This window comes from Sinocyclocheilus rhinocerous, unplaced genomic scaffold, assembly GCF_001515625.1.
Source record: "Sinocyclocheilus rhinocerous isolate Xijiao unplaced genomic scaffold, SAMN03320098_v1.1 scaffold957, whole genome shotgun sequence".
In the NCBI taxonomy this organism is placed as follows: domain Eukaryota; kingdom Metazoa; phylum Chordata; class Actinopteri; order Cypriniformes; family Cyprinidae; genus Sinocyclocheilus; species Sinocyclocheilus rhinocerous.
This window is the reverse complement of record NW_015649405.1, coordinates 754,614-773,043: the sequence shown is the minus strand read 5'-3', so window position 1 is coordinate 773,043 and position 18,430 is coordinate 754,614. Positions and strand designations below refer to the sequence as shown.

The window sequence follows — 18,430 nt, the reverse complement described above, 5'->3', positions numbered from 1 at the left end:
CAGTAAAAAATAAGTCAATTTTCCATCACAGGAATAAATTACATTTTAAATAGAGAACATATATTTTATATTGGAATAATATTTCATAAATAAACTGGTGAGCATAAGAGATCATTCAAAAAATACAATTTCTGTTCAGTGGTTTGATACTTACCCTAGTCAGGTTTTTAATTCTATACATTTTTGCTAGTTAAGTTATATTTGTCATTATAAATATATTTTATACCTCATATAGCTTATATACAAGTTAGTATGACCTCATGAGATGGCCCATTTACAAATAAAAACAAACAATCTTTTTATTTAATAATACTTTTTTGTACTTATTTTGTACACTATTGGTGAAAAGCTGAATTTTCAGCAGCCATTACTCCAGTCTTCAGTGCCACCGGATCATGAACATTTCTAATTATTAAAAACAGTTGTGCTGCTTAATGTTTTTCTGCAAACCATGACACTTTTTCAGGATTCTTTAATAATAATAAAAAAATCTGAAATCTTTTAATTATACTGTAAATGTCTTTACTGTGACTTTTTTTTCATTTAAATGCGTCCTTTAATAATAATAATAATAAAAATCTAATCTTAATAATAAAAAAGTATCCTTGTCCTTTGAACAGATTAAACTCTCATTGTATAGTTGGCTCTTACCTCATCTTCATATTGTGTTTTTTTTTGTCCATAACAATAAACACAAGTTCCAAAATTGTCAATGTGTCAGACTTAGGGCCTTATTTTGTTAATGACACTGAATATTCAAACCTGTTCTAACTCTAAAAATCATTGTTGCTAGACTTCACACAATCTCATTGTCTCTGGTAGTTTCTGCCTCCCAGAGAAACAGCCTTGCAGACCTGTGATATGGATATAGAGCAGGCAGCTCACCTCTCTGGTAATTGAGTTCACAGCTGGTAGCTTTGCCTCAGCAGACTTCTCACCCGGGAGGGAACAAAGGCCATCCTCTTCCCCGGCAGGTCAGAGTGGCTCACCAATAGCACAGACTTAAATAGATGTCACAATACGTGCCTCAGGTCCAATGGGCTAATTATTGTCGGGGGCTGTAAGCTCTTTAGTGATGGCAACCCACACTGTTCATTTATCCCGCTGCATCATCCTCAGATAGCAGAGCTTCTAAAGGGGCGACTGCGATGTTTCTGCAACGTTCATTTAATGCAGAGCATCGTCTCCTACACATTCTCATTGAGAGCTTTCACCCAACACCTCACTGACCGAGATAAACATGACTATAACGTTTTGCTATCATCTGGTGACCTTTGACCTTAATGACCTTTTCCATCACTTCCCTTCGATTCCCAGTACTATTTATGTTTCAAGTGCAATAACCTAACCTCTACAGACCTCATTACATCAGAAGACCAGTCACAGCAGTTATGGTTATACCTTCAACTCTAAGACATCAAATATACATTACATACATAATACACAAATACATAATTACGCAGTAGATGAATTGATCAATTACTACCATCCTATAGATACTCAAAGTAGGTCAATTTTTAGACGTTCTCTAACTTTTAGTCTAACTTTTATCAGAACAGTTCTCAACACAACTAAACCAAGAATCTAAAGGACATCAACACAGAATTATTGTCGGGGGCTGTAAGCTCTTTAGTGATGGCAACCCACACTGTTCATTTATCCCGCTGCATCATCTTCAGATAGCAGAGCTTCTAAAGGGGCGACTGCGATGTTTCTGCAACGTTCATTTAATGCAGAGCATCGTCTCCTACACATTCTCATTGAGAGCTTTCAATGCATGACTGTAATATTGTTTGCAGATGTGGGCTATTATTGATTCTGCCTGGTGTGAACTATTTTCTTGCTATATTTTATGTTGCTGACTATTTATTTAGCAAAAATATACACTGCTCAAAAAATTAAGAGAACACTTAATCATCACAGTATAACACCAAGTCAATTAAACTTCAGGGATATCAATATGTCCAATGGGCTAATTATTGTCGGGGGCTGTAAGCTCTTTAGTGATGGCAACCCACACTGTTCATTTATCCCGCTGCATCATCTTCAGATAGCAGAGCTTCTAAAGGGGCGACTGCGATGTTTCTGCAACGTTCATTTAATGCAGCGCATCGTCTCCTACACATTCTCATTGAGAGCTTTCAATGCATGACTGTAATATTGTTTGCAGATGTGGGCTATTATTGATTCTGCCTGGTGTGAACTATTTTCTTGCTATATTTTATGTTGCTGACTATTTATTTAGCAAAAATATACACTGCTCAAAAAAATTAAGAGAACACTTAATCATCACAGTATAACACCAAGTCAATTAAACTTCAGGGATATCAATATACCAAGCATAAGGGATTGTTGTAAATCAGTTTGACCTGCTTTGGTGCAAATGAAAGTGCCAACAGGTGCACTGGAGAGACAACAGCAAGACAACCCCCCAAAAAGGGAATGGTTTTGTAGATGGTGGCCACAGACGGTTGCTCTTTCCTTATCCTTCCTGACTGATTTGTCTCTAGTTTTGTGTTTTTGGTAGGGTCCTTCTCACTACTTGCACAGGTAGTCCAGCTCATCCAGGATGGCACATCCATACATGCCATTGCAAGGAGGTTTGGTGTGTGTCCCAGCACAGTCTCAAGAGCATGGAGGAGATACCAGGAGACAGGCCGTTACACGAGGAGAGCTGGACAGGGCCATAGAAGGGCAGGGAAGAACAAGAGGAGCACTGCCAGAGCCCTAAAAAAAGGCTACTGCCCTTTTGAAAAAAAAAAACAAGCATATGCTGGTTAGGTATGTTTCGAAGCATGCCAGCTGGTTTGAGCTTGTCCTTAGTTGGTCATGAACTGGTTTAAGGTGATCATGTGCTGGTCCTGACAAAACATGACTGTTTTGGCAGTGGATCAGTGATGGTCTGGGGAGGAATATTCTTGGAGGGTCGCACGGAGCTCCACTTGTTTGCCAACGGTACCCTTACTGCTGTTAGGTACCAGGATGAAATCCTCAGAGCCATTGTCACGTCTTATGCTGGTGCAGTGTTCATGGGTTCCTCCTGGTGCATGATAATACCTGGTCTCATGTGGCAGCTTCTGAACGATACAGGCATTAAAGCCATTTAATGGCCCTCATGTTCTCCAGACCAGAATCCAATTGAGAACCTCTGGGAGGTTATGTATTGGAGCATCCAATGCCGCCAAATAGCACCACAGACTGTCCAGGAGCTCACTGATGCCCTGGTCCAGGTCTGAAAGGAGATCCCCCAGGACACCATCGGCCATCTCATCAGGAGCATGCCCAGATGTTGTCAGGAGTGCATACAGGCACTTTGGGACCATACACACTACTGACTTACATTATGAGCTGCTGTGAGGAAATTCATGAAAGTTGGATCAGCTTGTAATTTAAATTTAACAGGTTGATGATTTTGCCTTCCATTGGCCATTGTCTTATCATTTGTGACCCTGGTCCACAAAACCAGTCATAAGTAGCACAGGTATATTTGTAGCAATTAGCCAACAATATTTTATGGGTCAAAATGATTGATTTTTCTTTTATGCCAAAAATCATTAGGATATTAAGTAAAGATCATGTTCCATGAAGATATTTAGTAAATTTTCTACCATAAATATATCAAAACGTAATTTCTGATTAGCAATATGCATTGCTAAGAACTTCATTTGGACAACTTTAAAGGCGATTTTCTTAATATTTTGATTTTTTTGCACCCTCAGATTCCAGATTTTCAAATAGTTGTATCTCAGCCAAATATTGTCCTATCCTAACAAACCATACATCAATGGAAAGCATCAATGGACATCAATGAATTATTTATTCAGCTTTCAGATGATGTATAAATCCCAATTTAAAAACAAAGTAGCCTTATGACTGATTTTGTGGTCCAGGGTCACATTTTATTCTCCACAAAAGATTCTCAACTTCTCTTGAAACTTATATTTCATTCATTGAGATCCAATGTGTGATTTATGTGTTCCTTTATTTTTTTTATTTTTTTGAGCAGTGTATTATCAATGTTGAAAACAGTTGGGCTAGTTCACCCAAAAGTGAAAATTTTGTCATCATTTACTCACGCTCATGTCGTTCTAAACCTGTATGTTTCTTTCTTATGTTGAACTTAAAAGAAGATGTTTTGAAGAATGCTGGTAATCAAACAGTTTATGGTCCCCATTGACTTCCATAGTATTTCTTTCCCTACTATGGAAGTCAATGGGGACCAACAAATGTTTGGTTCTTTAAAATTCTTCAAAATATCTTCTTTTGTGTTCAACATAAGAAAGAAACGTATACAGGTTCGGAACGACATGAGGGTGAGTAAATGATGACAAAATTAGCATTTTTGTGTGAACTATTCCTTTAATGTTTTTGTGGAAACAGTAGTACATGTTTTCAGGATTCTTTGATGAGTAGGAAGTTTTTTGTAAAAACTGCATCTATTTGTACCAATGTATAAATACATACAGAGAGACATGATCATACAAAATCATCTTGGTATGGCAATTAAAAAAATTATGCTTTTAGTATTTACAAAAATAGCATTAGCAAACAAGCAATTCAGAAAATTCGTCATTACAAGAAATATGACAAGCAAGCAGCAGGTAGGTCTCTTCAAAGCAGATTACTTCCTTGGCATGATTCAGGCTGAGGAACATGTTTCTGTGAAATAGTCTGACTATCTGTGCAAAAAACATCCAGATAGTTCAGTCGGTGATAGCGGACTCCATGCAGGTCTGACTGACACGAATAATGATTTGATGGGATTGCTGGAGAGGATGAATTCTGTGGTAGAGCAGGAGGGCACAACTCCACATCTGAACAGAATAAAAACAAGCCAGTTCACATACAGGTTCAGGAAGCTAGAAGAAAAACTTGTATAAATAGCAAAACCTCAGATTTGAAATGTTGTTATTAAAACAGTATAGAGGTACATGCTACACAAACAGGATTTTGGTGGAATTGTTTATTAATCTAATCACACTAATTCAGTCTGGCTACGGTTTTGTGTTAAAATTTCATATTTACAAATGTACACTTGTGTTTGGCCACACACTTGCACATTGAACAGGTTAATGTGTAGGCCTACTGTTATACTCAGCATTGGCAAGCTTTGCTTTGCACATTACTGACACGTTGTGTGAAATAATAGACTAGTAATGTGTGACGAATCAAATTACTGCTCTGAATTATTTAACAATAATTATCTCTATTCACAGCAATACTCCAAACAAAGGCCGCAATTTAGCAACATATAAAAATGATGATCACATTAACAAAACAAATCAGCCAAAATGAAATGCTACAGATGTTCATTCTTTATTTATAGCAGCTTTATATTTCGTTCTCACAAGGAATAGATACATTTCCACCTTTCAAATCAGCATTATCATGGGTATTTATTCAAGATGTAATTCAGCTTTACCATCACAGGAATAAATGACATTTTAACATATATTAAAATTGAAAACAGTTATTTTAAAGTGTATTAACATTTCACAATATTACTGTTTTTATAATTTTGGTCAAATAAATGCAGTCTTGGTGAGACTTCTTTATACTGAACTGACCAAAGCAGCACTAAATAGCTTTTTCTTTATTCTGTCAATTTTATACATTGATCCTGATGCTGCTGTAATATCTTTTTTATAAATATATATATATATTTTAACAGATATTTTGTTGAGTAAGTATGTTTTGTCTATGGCTCTGACTTAATTTTGCTCTCAGTGGTGAAAAAGAATTGGCTTATTGTATGTGCGCCTACTTTCGATGTTTATGTCTCGGGGATAAATTACCGGCTGTTGAATTCACAAAAATATGAGCACTATTGATGTAATTCATTTCAGTTACCATAACATAATTGAATTTTTGTTACATAAGTTCCTCTGTATCATTTTTTCCAGGAAACATACATTTTCAAATTGAATTTTATGCTTAAAGACACTGTACAGTATTGAAGGGCCCAGAGCACAAACAGGAAATGTGTCACTTCTTCTTCTTCACCCGTTAACGTCATTTGTTACCCAACTCTGTGGTGTTAATCCCGCTCACCCCCTGCTACTTCTGTTGCCATGGATATGCCATCCCTATGGCAACTCGGGGCCTTTGTGGCTGGTCTTGGGTCCTGACGGCGGAGGACTCATTACACATTCCCTTCCAGCTCCAAGTCAAAACGGACAAGCTCATCTGCCTGCCATAGAACAGGAACCTTTGTGAAAATGTGCCACAGCATGGCTTCATAAACACATTAGTGGATCTGATCATCAGTCTTAAACGCATGCACATTAAAGAGACCAAATGAAGAAGATGACCTTTCCATTTCTAATATGGAAGAGATTAAAAACACTGTACTGAAGCAAACCCCTTTAATGTCCCTATTTGAATTAGCTGAATGACACAGTTGTTTACAAAGAGGAACAGCCTTACTGTCTGTGCTCAAATTTTATTGTACCCTCACTTAGTAGTGACAAGTTTAAAAGACAATTCATATTCAGTAATACCGATTTAATTGCACTGACAACAATATTTTACATTTATTGAGCTGGATAATGACAAACTTTGCGTTTACTGAACTGAAACGACAACTGAATCAAAACTGAACTGACTTGAGCTGAATAACAATTCTGTTACCTTCTGCAGAGCTTCTTAAAGCTGAACTGAAGTTGTTGAACTTTGCAACATTGACAGTTACTGAACTGAATTCAAACAACATTGAACTAAATCCCAGCTAACAGGGAACGTTCTCAGAACTTTAGCACTGTCTTTGGCATTCTGGCCAAGTTATGAGCTAACATTCTTCCGGGTTACGTTAATAGAACGTTTGTTCAAAGGTTTCTGGTCTTTAATAAAGTTTTCAAAACATTAGCACAGAAATTTAAACAGAGTTCATGAAACGTTTTCAGTGTCCCCGTCACTATACTGGGGCGTTAGGACCCACACAGACCACAGGGTGAGCACCCCCTGCTGGCCTCACTAACACCTCTTCCAGTAGCAACCTAGTTTTCCCAGGAGGTCTCCCATCCAGGTACTAACCAGGCTCAACCCTGCTTAGCTTCAGTGGGCAACCAGTCTTGGGCTACAGGGTGATATGGCTGCCGGCCATATATCATATATATATATATATATATATATGAAACCTGCAAGAGGATTTTTTTTGCCCTCACGTGAAACTCCTGTTCACAAACATTCAGCATTCCAGTTGCTATTGGAATGGCTGGATTTCACCTGCGAAATTTCACAGTGCACCATTGGAAGTGGAAAGTGGAAAGTGGAAAGTGGAAGTGGAAAATGTGACTCTTTTCCAGTTTGTTAATGTAAAGCTGCTTTGAAACAATCTGTATTATTATATAAAATGTGAATTGATTTGATTTGACTTGACTAGTGACAGTAACTGGTTTCATAGCCCTCTGCATACTACTATACCTTGCTACAAGGTAGATTTACGCTAAATGAAAAAACCTAGATTCATTCATATGGCTAAATGAAAAAACCTAGATTCAAAGCATATGGCTGCACAGTGTCTGTCAATGACCTCAACCCATGTTATGCAATGTGATTTTATTTTTATTATATCCTTTGTCCCCAGCGTTGACTCTGACTCTTGCGTAGGCAGCACTTGAAAACATCCTCTGCGGGAGATTGGGAACATCAGGTAATTTAGTCTTTATGCAGATGAGTATTTTAAAATAAGCGCACAATTTTTGACACAGTGGATTAGAAAAAAGTGAGGAAAAACATATATTTCAGATGAACTAAATGGATGAATAAAAAGTGCTTGCCTACAATTTGCTTTGTGCATGTTTATTAGGTTAGAATTAGTGGTGGAGATGAGATGTTCTGGGTCATGTTGTTACTAATACACCTCACGGATGCATGGATGCATGGATGCAACAATGGATTTTTAGGGCTCAAACACACACTTTTATTCAACAGAGTTCATTTGCCTACAAATGCATGACCCTGTTGGCCATTCAGCATAAAAACTCAAGTACCATGGGTCTGTTAGGCCTGTCCTGGACTTCCTACTCAAATGATTAGTCGCCTTCAATCAGGCCCAAATTAGTTTGAAGGGAACAAGCATGAATCCGACAAGGTAACCAGAGCCCAGTGTTTAAAGATGTATGAAGAGCCTTGAGGAGAAAGTAGAGTCTCTGTTAACCCATCTTACTAACAGTGAAACTTTCATACAGTAATCTGCCTTCGTGAGCGCTTGGTGGTTTTGAATGCAGGTTTTGAACGGGCGCGTGTGGGTCAGCCAGACGGGGCAGGTGGGGAGTTCCACCTGCTGAATGAACGCGGTCAGTATTGGGGAGTACCATGGGCTGCGGGTGGGCTCAGCCCTGCTCAGCATTGTAGCAGGTTGTATCATCATTGGTGTGTCAAAGGACTGTGATGCAGATGCTGTGGGGGGCAGCTTCCTCGGGGCAGGGGGGCTTGGTAAGTAGCATTTCTCTCTGTCTGACAGGCCAAAACTACCATAGATATCTAAAGAGACACATCTGCAGCAATATTTAGAATAGCGGTGGTCTGATACAGGTCTTCCAATGGTTGATTCCATCATTGAATACTGTACATACTTGCAATAGTCTTTAATACACAGTACATTCAATCAATAAAATACAAACCATAAATCTGTTCATTAAAGGGATAGTTCTAAAACTTCTAAAAGCATTTATTCACCCTGATGCCATTCCACACCTGTACGACTTACCTTCTTCTGTGGAACGTAAAAGAAGATGTTTAGTATAATGTCCAAGCTGCTCTTTTCCGTGAATGGTGTAGATTTTTATAATGGCTTCAATTTTAACAAAGCTACTGTAAGACTCAAAATATAACACTGGAGATTTCTGGAGCTCCAAAAAGGACAAAAAGCACCTTAAAAGCACTTTTTAGAGCTTGACAACTCCTAGTCCCCATTCACTTGTATTGTATGGCAAGGAGCAGCTTGGACATTTTGTAAACTACTCATTGAATTTGCTGTATGAATCTGCACGGTTTTCCAGGTTTTGCTCTACTGCTTCACTGACTATTCCACAGTGCATGTCTCTTTTGCATATCATGCATTTTTAACACTACATCTAATCTCTGCTCCATATCAGCACTTCCATTTCACACTGTTATCCTTTGCCTTTTTCAACAATGAACCCATATAAAGAGGGATGTTGGAAATGGTTACATGTTTTCTATACGATATAAAGGTATACTGAAGTATCCCCGCAGTCATTCACTGTTGAGGTTCATCAAAAAAGGGACATTCATCATTTGATCCAGGTCTGTAATCCAAGCCACCTGCTTACGATGGTGGGTATGTAATCTACACAGGACCCTGTCACAATAGAGCTGCACAAGACACAAGTAGCCTTTGATCTATTGTTTACTGCTGGAGAAAAGTCAGCATTACCTATATAGGCCCTTGCAGGAGGTGCGTTATGCATTATTATTGATATTCAGCCATCATGTCAGATGATCAGGCTGATTGACTGCTCAGAGTAGATGCCATATTTACTGGGATGAAAATGAAATGGAGGCTTTGAGGCAGTGTTATTTTTTTTATTAACAATAATTTTTATTTTTCTATTAACAAACCATTAACTATGACTTTTGCCTCAATAAACTTCTAATTTGCTTCTTATTGATACTTAGTAAGGTAGTTGTTAAGGTATTGGTATGATTAAGGATGTAGAATATGGTCATGCAGAATATGTGCTTTAATCAGCCAATATGTTAATAGGCATGCTAATAAGCAACTTGTTAATAGTGAGAATTGGTCCATATACTAAAGTGTTACCTTTTTTTCATATTAGTATTATTTATATAGTTTTACATCATTTATAGTTAGTATAGAAATAATTATATTATAGTATTTATTCATATAAAATATTAATTAAAACATTTTATTTTCAGTTTTCAACATTTTTTTCCACAATGTTTGTAAATGCCGACTGCATGACTAGGTGCTTGTTTTTAAACACCTGTGGCAATTTGTCTGATTGAATTCAGGTTTAATGATTAAGAGGTGTGTCCCAATAGTTTTGTCCATATAGTGTATGTTCAGTATTCAGTTACTAACTATTAAATTCTTGTTTACTGAATCACAATCATATTGTTGGTTTGACTATTCAAACATGGCATAGCAACAGCCTTTGTACCAGTACAATCACAGCCTCACCTTCATTTGCGTCAAATTAAATATCCTCTCTAGCCACACTAAAGTCCACTTCTTGACATTGTCTCATCGAGATATCGCTGTCATGGGTGCACACATGAGCTAGGAGGTCTTTACTGGTGCATGAACAAGTCTCCTGCCAAACAGGGCAGATCGATTGTAGCGCCACACTCTCAAGCATCAACCACAATGATGGATTTATAAGTCAGAGGTGAGTTAGGAAAGAAAGAAAGAAAGAAGGAGATTAGAGGACAAAAATGACAAAAAGGAGCTAGAAAGGGAAAATTGTAGGAGGGAGGATACATCAGCAAGACACGCGGAGAAGGAGCCCTCAGCATGCTGCAATCATGCCTGCCAGTGGCCTCTCATAACAGAAACTGGCCAAAACACAAAGCCAGCAGTGCCTTGTCCTTTTCAAACAGGAATTGATTCACAGCTTGAATAGTAGGTGCATAATCAAAATCCAGCACAGCCCCTGCAGTCTACGGCTGTCTCGCCAGCAGCCTCAGACCTCTGGAAACACAAGGAGACAGACAGGAGAGAAAGAGCTCAGCTGCACACCTTCATTAGCCACAAGGATATAAAATATGTTTTTGGGAAGGCATGTCAAATTAGAGTGGATGGCTTAAAGGGATAGTTCACCCAAAAATGAAAATACTGTTATCATTTATGCATCTTCATGTCATTCTAAACCCAAGACTTTGGTTAATCCAAAAAAGGTTAAAATAGTGTCATAAACGAATCCATATGAACGCAGTGATTTAATTTAAGCTTTGGATGGGTTAAATGCAGAGCACTAATTCCAAGTATGGGTCACCATACCGTTATAATACCGTCACAGTATTTTACCGTTATTTTACAGCACAATTTTTTACAGTGAGAGACTTTGTCGCTTTTTAGACTTTGTATGATTTAATTTAGGTTCACATACAAACACAAAGATAAAGTGCATCGTATTTGGTGAACATGGAAGCTTGTGTCACATTCTTGCGGCACATTGTGCATCACAATCAAACTTTTGCGCTTTCGTGTTTACCATATGTGATGTGCTCTATGTACTGTATGCGTGTTGATCATATGTCTAAATTAAATCAGTTCATAATATAAAGTAATCGTTTCTCTTCAGATAACTTTGAAGTCATACTTGCCTGGAAGTTTCTAGTGAGTCTGAAGACCTTGATAAGTTAATTCAGGTGTGTTTAATTAAGGTTGGAGCTAAACTCTGCAGGACAGTGGCCCTCCAGGAACAGGTCTGGACACGCTTGCACTATATGAACAAAAGTATTGGGTGATACCTGACCATTCCAGCAACAGGGACTTAACTGACATTACATTCTAAATAAATAGACATTAATATGGATTTGTTCCCCCCTTTGCAGCTATAACAGCTTCCCCTCTTCTGGGAAGGCTTTTCACAAGATTTTGGAGTGTTTCTGTGGGATTTTTTGCCCATTAATTCAGTAGAGTGTTTGTGTCAGGCACTGATGAAGGACGATAAGGCCTGGCTCGTAATCTCTGTTCCAGTTCATCCCAAAGGTGTTCGGTGGGGTTGAGGTCAGGCCTCTGTGCAGACCAGTCAACTTCTGTCACACAAAACTCATCCAACCATGTCTTTATATTGTACACACAGTACATGCTGGAATAGAAAGGTCTACCCCAAACTGTTTCCACAAAGTTGGAGGCTTAGCATTGTCCAAAATGTCTTGGTATGCTGAAACATTAAGATTTCCCTTCACTGGAAGTAATGACCATAGCCCAGCTCCTGAAAAACAGCCTCATACCATTATCCCTCCTCTACCAATCTTTACAGTTGGCATAATGCATCAAGCAGGTAATGTTCTCCTTCTCCTGGTATCCGCCAAACCCAGACTGCCAAACAGAGAATTGTGATTCGTTACTTCACAGAACATGTTTCCACCTCTCCAGAGTCCAGTGCTTTACACCACTCCATCTGACACTTGGCATTGTACTTGGCTTACATGCAGCTGCTCGGCCATGGAAACTCATGCTGATATTAATGCCAGTGGAAGTTTGGAACTTGCCATATTAATATTACATGATATTAATGCCAGTGGAACTTTGGACTTTTACGTGTTGTGCGTCTCAGCACTCAGTGACCCTGCTCTGTGACTTTATGTCGTCTTCTGCTTCACTGCTGAGTTGCTGCTGTTCCTTAACGCTTCCACTTTCCAATAATACCACATACAGTTGACTGTGAAATATCTAGCATTGGTGAAATTTCATGAACTGACTTATTGCAAAGGTCGTATCCTACCATAGTTACATGCTTGAATTCACTGAGCTATTCAGAATGACCCATTTTCTCACAAATGTTTGTAAATGCAGACTGCATGTCTAGGTGCCTGATTTTATATACCTGTGGAAATGGGTCTGATAGGATCCAGGTTCAATAATTAAGAGATGTGTCCCAATTCTTTTGTCCATATAGTGTAGCTAAACTCGGCAGGACATCGGCCCTCCAGGACCGAGTTTGGAGACCCCTGCTCTAAAGCATCAACCACCACGTGGGTTTATAAGTCAGGGGTGAATTAGGAAAGAAAGAATGAAGGAGATTAGAGGACAAAATGGCAAAGAGGAACCAGAAAGGGAAAATTGTCGGAGGGAGGATACACAAGAAAGACACGTGGAGAAGGAGGCCTCAGCATGCTGCAATCATGCCTGTCAGTGGCCTCTCATAACAGAAATTGGCCAAAACACAAAGCCAGCAGAGGTGCCTCATCCTTTTCAAACAGGAATTGATTCACAGCTTGAATAGTAGGTGCATAATCAAAATCCAGCACAGCCCCTGCAGTCTACGGCTGTCTCGCCAGCAGCCTCAGACCTCTGGAAACACAAGGAGACAGACAGGAGAGAAAGAGCTCAGCTGCACACCTTCATTAGCCACAAGGATATAAAATATGTTTTTGGGAAGGCATGTCAAATTAGAGTGGATGGCTTAAAGGGATAGTTCACCCAAAAATGAAAATACTGTTATCATTTATGCATCTTCATGTCATTCTAAACCCAAGACTTTGGTTAATCCAAAAAAGGTTAAAATAGTGTCATAAACGAATCCATATGAACGCAGTGATTTAATTTAAGTCTTGGGGGAAGTCGTGGCCTAATGGTTAGAGAGTCGGACTCGTAACCCAAAGGTTGCGGGTTCGAGTCTCGTACCGGCAGGGATTGTAGGTGGGGGGAGTGAATGTACAGCGCTCTCTCCCACCCTCAATACCACGACTGAGGTTCCCTTGAGCAAGGCACCGAACCCCCAACTGCATAAATGGCTGCCCACTGCTCCGGGTGTGTGTTCACGGTGTGTGTGTGTTCACCGCTGTGTGTGTGCACTTTGGATGGGTTAAATGCAGAGCACTAATTCCAAGTATGGGTCACCATACCGTTATAATACCGTCACAGTATTTTACCGTTATTTTACAGCACAATTTTTTACAGTGAGAGACTTTGTCGCTTTTTAGACTTTGTATGATTTAATTTAGGTTCACATACAAACACAAAGATAAAGTGCATCGTATTTGGTGAACATGGAAGCTTGTGTCACATTCTTGCGGCACATTGTGCATCACAATCAAACTTTTGCGCTTTCGTGTTTACCATATGTGATGTGCTCTATGTACTGTATGCGTGTTGATCATATGTCTAAATTAAATCAGTTCATAATATAAAGTAATCGTTTCTCTTCAGATAACTTTGAAGGCTCGATTCATATGGTTACCTGGACGTTCAGTAGAGGGACAAACACCTCTCAGGTTTCATAAAACATATCTTAAAGGTATAGTTCACCCAAAAATGAAAATTCTGTCAATTATTCACCCTCATGTCTTTCTAAACTAATTAGACCTTCTCTCATTTTCAGAACACAAATTAAGCTATTTTTGATTAAATCCAAGAGCTTTCTGACCCTGCATAGACAACAACACAACTGAAACATTCAAGACCCAGAAAGGTAGTAAGGACATCATTAAAAAAGTCCATGTGACATCAGTGGTTCAACCTTAATGTTGTGAAGCAATGATTTCATCTCTTCCGGGTCAGTCTCCGCCGCCATTCATGAGTACAATGCTGTATGCGCACAAAAAGTATTCCCGTAGCTTCATGACATTACAGTTGAACCATGATGTCACATGATATTTTAACAATGTCCTTATTATGTTTCTCAGCCATAAAATGTTTCAGTTGCGTTGCTGTCTATGCAGGGTCAGAAAGCTCTCAGATTTCATCCAAAATATCTAAATTTGTGTTCTGAAGATGAACGAAGGTGGTTTGGAATGACATGAGGGTGAGAAATTAATGACAGCATTTTCATTTTGGGTGAACTATCCCTTTAACTAAAGTCTTAGGGGTAAATGGTGACAGAATTGTTTGTTTTTTAGTGAATTATCTCTTTAAGTCTTTGTAAACTTTGCATGAAACATTAGCAGAACCAAAAGCAAGCCTTTTTGTGTGAATTCACCGCTCACAAGTGCTCTGTTTCTTTCTGCTTTCTTAATAATGCTTAAATTGCTGTTCATCAATTTGCTGTGTAATGCAATATGCATGGGGCCTGTCTTTAGTGTGCAGCTCTAGTTCAGGGAGCCATTTAGCAGAGAGAAATGCAGTACTACTCGAGCTGAGTATTTCCCTACTCTACAAAGAACAGCTTGAAGGTTTCATGCAAGTTAGTGCTGGTTTGCCTGTCCACGCTGTCTGATCTGGTTAAGCCTGGTGGGAACATTGAGGCCTTGTCAGCAGGACATGAAGGACGTTGACAACACGGAGGGAGTGATTCAGTCCACATCTGTTATGCTCTGCAGGTCTCCTTATTTCAGTCTACCCATTCATAAGAGCATGGTTCAACTTCCATCACATACTGCCCAATATAGGTGAGACCACATATTATATTTTATAGCGTCCATAACATTTTGAAGTGCATGTCAGGGTTGTGAAAAATTCAGAATTTAGGAATTTTATTTAGTTTAAAACATAAATTATATATATATATACCACCAGTCGGGGCTTTATGGCAGAGTGGCCCGACGGAAGCCTCTCCTCAGTTCAAGACACATGAAAGCCCGCATGGAGTTTGCTAAAAAAACACCTGAAGGACTCCAAGATGGTGAGAAATAAGATTCTCTGGTCTGATGAGACCAAGATAGAACTTTTTGGCCTTAATTCTAAGTGGTATGTGTGGAGAAAACCAGGCACCTGTCCAATACAGTCCCAACAGTGAAGCATGGTGGTGGCAGCATCATGCTGTGGGGGTGTTTTTCAGCTGCAGGGACAGGACGACTGGTTGCAATCGAGGGAAAGATGAATGCGGCCAAGTACAGGGATATCCTGGGCGAAAACCTTCTCCAGAGTGCTCAGGACCTCAGACTGGAACTAAGGTTTACCTTCCAACAAGACAATGACCCTAAGCACACAGCTAAAATAACGAAGGAGTGGCTTCACAACGACTCTGTGACTGTTCTTGAATGGCCCAGCCAGATCCCTGACTTAAACCCAATTGAGCATCTCTGGAGAGACCTAAAAATGGCTGTCCACCAACGTTTACCATCCAACCTGACAGAACTGGAGAGGATCTGCAAGGAGGAATGGCAGAGGATCGCCAAATCCAGGTGTGAAAAACTTGTTGGATCTTTCCCAAAAAGACTCATGGCTGTATTAGATCAAATGGGTGCTTCTACTAAATACTGAGCATTTTTCAGTTTTTCTTTTTTAATAAATCTGCAAAGATGTCAACAATTCTGTGTTTGTCTGTCAATATGGGGTGCTGTGTGTACATTAATGAGGAAAAAAAATTAACTTAAATGATTTTAGCAAATGGCTGCAATATAACAAAGAGTGAAAAATTTAAGGGGGTCTGAATACTTTCCGTACCCACTGTATATATATATATATATATACTACTTTTCACAGGTTTGGGGTTGATAAGGCTGTAAAACAGTACTATTGAGAAATATTATTACAATTTAAATGTACTGTTTTCTATTTTAATAGATTTCTGCATCACATGGTCCTTCAGAAATCTTTCAAATGTTGAAGACAGTTGTGCTGCAATCATTTTGTTTAAACTATGATACTTTTCAGGATTCTTTGATGAAAAGAAAGTTCAAAAGAACAGAATTGATTTGAAATCGAAATCTTTTGTAACATACTGCCATTGTATGTTACTTTTGATCAATTTAATGCATTCTTCCTGAATAAAAATAATAATTACAAGAATATTACTGACCCCAAGCTTTTGAACAATGATATAATGTAATATAACGTATAAAACGTAATGTAATTACGTTATATATAACGTAATGCATTATAATGTAATATAATATAATGTAATTTGTAAAGATTTGTAAACTAACATTTCCTTTTCTAGCTATTATTATTATTATTATTATTATATTCATTGCAGTTACATGAATTTCCTTGAGTTTCTGTTCATTTTAACTGTACCTCCTTATAAATTAAAATGTGTCATGTTTGCTACCTTAATCCAATTCAAATTCAGGAATTTAAAAATATGTCTCAATTCAATTCTAAATGGCACACATCCCTGGTTCCTATCAATTATATTTAAACGCTGTATAACATTTCACTAAAGAGGCGATTATGTTGTGTAACATGAGATTTGTTTGCGTTTATGATGAGAGACCATGTTGCACCACTCAGGCTAATATGACAACATCTAATTTTCTCAGGCAACTTCAGAGTGCACCCGATGGCTACAAACTCAAATCCGGCCCCTGAACAGTCTGCAGCTACACTCACACGAGAGTGTAAGTGGCTGTTTCACATGGATATGCACACACACACACCCCTCTGCTTCCAGTCTGACAACTCAAGACTGATTTCCTATGACACCATTTCAGAGTGACTATATTCTCCGGGTCAATGTAGAGCCATCCGCTGCTTCTCACTTACACTCTCTCTGCCTGCTAGATCTGAGGCAGGAGTCTGTGACAAAGTCCCAAGCTCTGGTCCAAGCTAAAATAGAGCCTTTCTATTAGGTAATTTCATAGGAAATAGCATTATGGATTTAATGGGTAATAATTAAAACTCTATTTCCAATAAATACTAATTTTTACATACTTACTAATTGTTTAGTTTGATAATTGCTCCAACTCTTGTTGAACTTAAAAACTGCAATTTCGAGTCTCTAATGGTAACACAGCCATAAAATATAATGCACTAAACACAGTGTTCCTGTAAATGTTATGTTCCCCACTATAACACTCATCCAAGGTAGTTTCAAAATATTGTGCCTGATCTTCCACTCATCCCTCTCAATGAACATTAATGATGTTCTAGCACTGAGCAGCTTCCTGTACTATGCCAGTCCCAGTTCTTGTTCTATCAGTCTGTACATGAGTCACCTGCATGAGGCCCACAACACAGGTCAGGTTATTAAAATCATAAAATAAACACAATCAAATTTGCCCTGCAACTTTACTGGAATTACCTGATTTATCTGTCTTTTTAAATATGATTAAATTATCACTTTTATTTTAATTTTAGTCTTAGAATGAATAATAATAATAATAATAATAATAATAACTAGTTGGCTAAAACTACAAAAAAATTAAGATACTTCTTGACACCTCTCAACATCTGTTTGTTTCCAGGGTTAACACAGTCTTGTAAAACCTGGATATATGAGTTAGTATAATTTTAAAAGTGTGATTTCTAGACCTGGAAAAAAATCTTAAAATGCCTTGGTCATTTTCATAAATACATTATTAAATTTCATGACTATACATTTTACTGGTTATGCCAAGCTCAAATAATTATAATATTTTTTCAGGCAGAGATTTTGAGTAAAAAATAAAATAAAATATAAATAGAAAATAAAAATAAATAAAACCTTTTTTTATTATTATTATTCTTATCCAGTAAATGACAAACGGCTGGAAGAGTCAGGGAAATCCATTGGTTAAAAAGAATGGGAACCCTCAAGAACTTTCAGCTCCTAAACGTTTTAAAGGCATAGCTCACCCAAAAATGGGTGAACCTGTATGAGTTTTGAAACTATTCCTTTAAAACTCTTAATATTCATTATTATGTTTACTTTTACTTTATTAATTTACAGAAACTAGGAGTGCCCATGGGTTAGAAGTGTTTAAATTATTTTGTGTATTTGGTGTAATGCAATGCGTTTACGTGGTTTAAAGTTCAAAAAACACATTATTTTCCACATACTGTACATTATTGTTGCTCCTCTCTGCCCCGCCTTTCTGAAACGCGTCGATTTTTACAAAGCTCATCGTTCTG

At 38.2% G+C, this 18,430-nt stretch overlaps 1 protein-coding gene across 1 annotated transcript in view; it reads left to right on the top strand.

The window, feature by feature from the left end:
* Window positions 1-8,288: 8,288 nt before the first annotated feature.
* The window catches only part of LOC107710543 (kinocilin-like), a 19,565-nt gene continuing 9,423 nt past the window's right edge, over window positions 8,289-18,430 (top strand). The window contains exons 1-3 of the mRNA XM_016515326.1: window positions 8,289-8,436; window positions 14,977-15,045; window positions 16,861-16,938. Coding sequence (XP_016370812.1) covers window positions 8,289-8,436; window positions 14,977-15,045; window positions 16,861-16,938 — 295 coding nt within the window. The remainder of the gene's footprint in view (window positions 8,437-14,976; window positions 15,046-16,860; window positions 16,939-18,430) is intronic.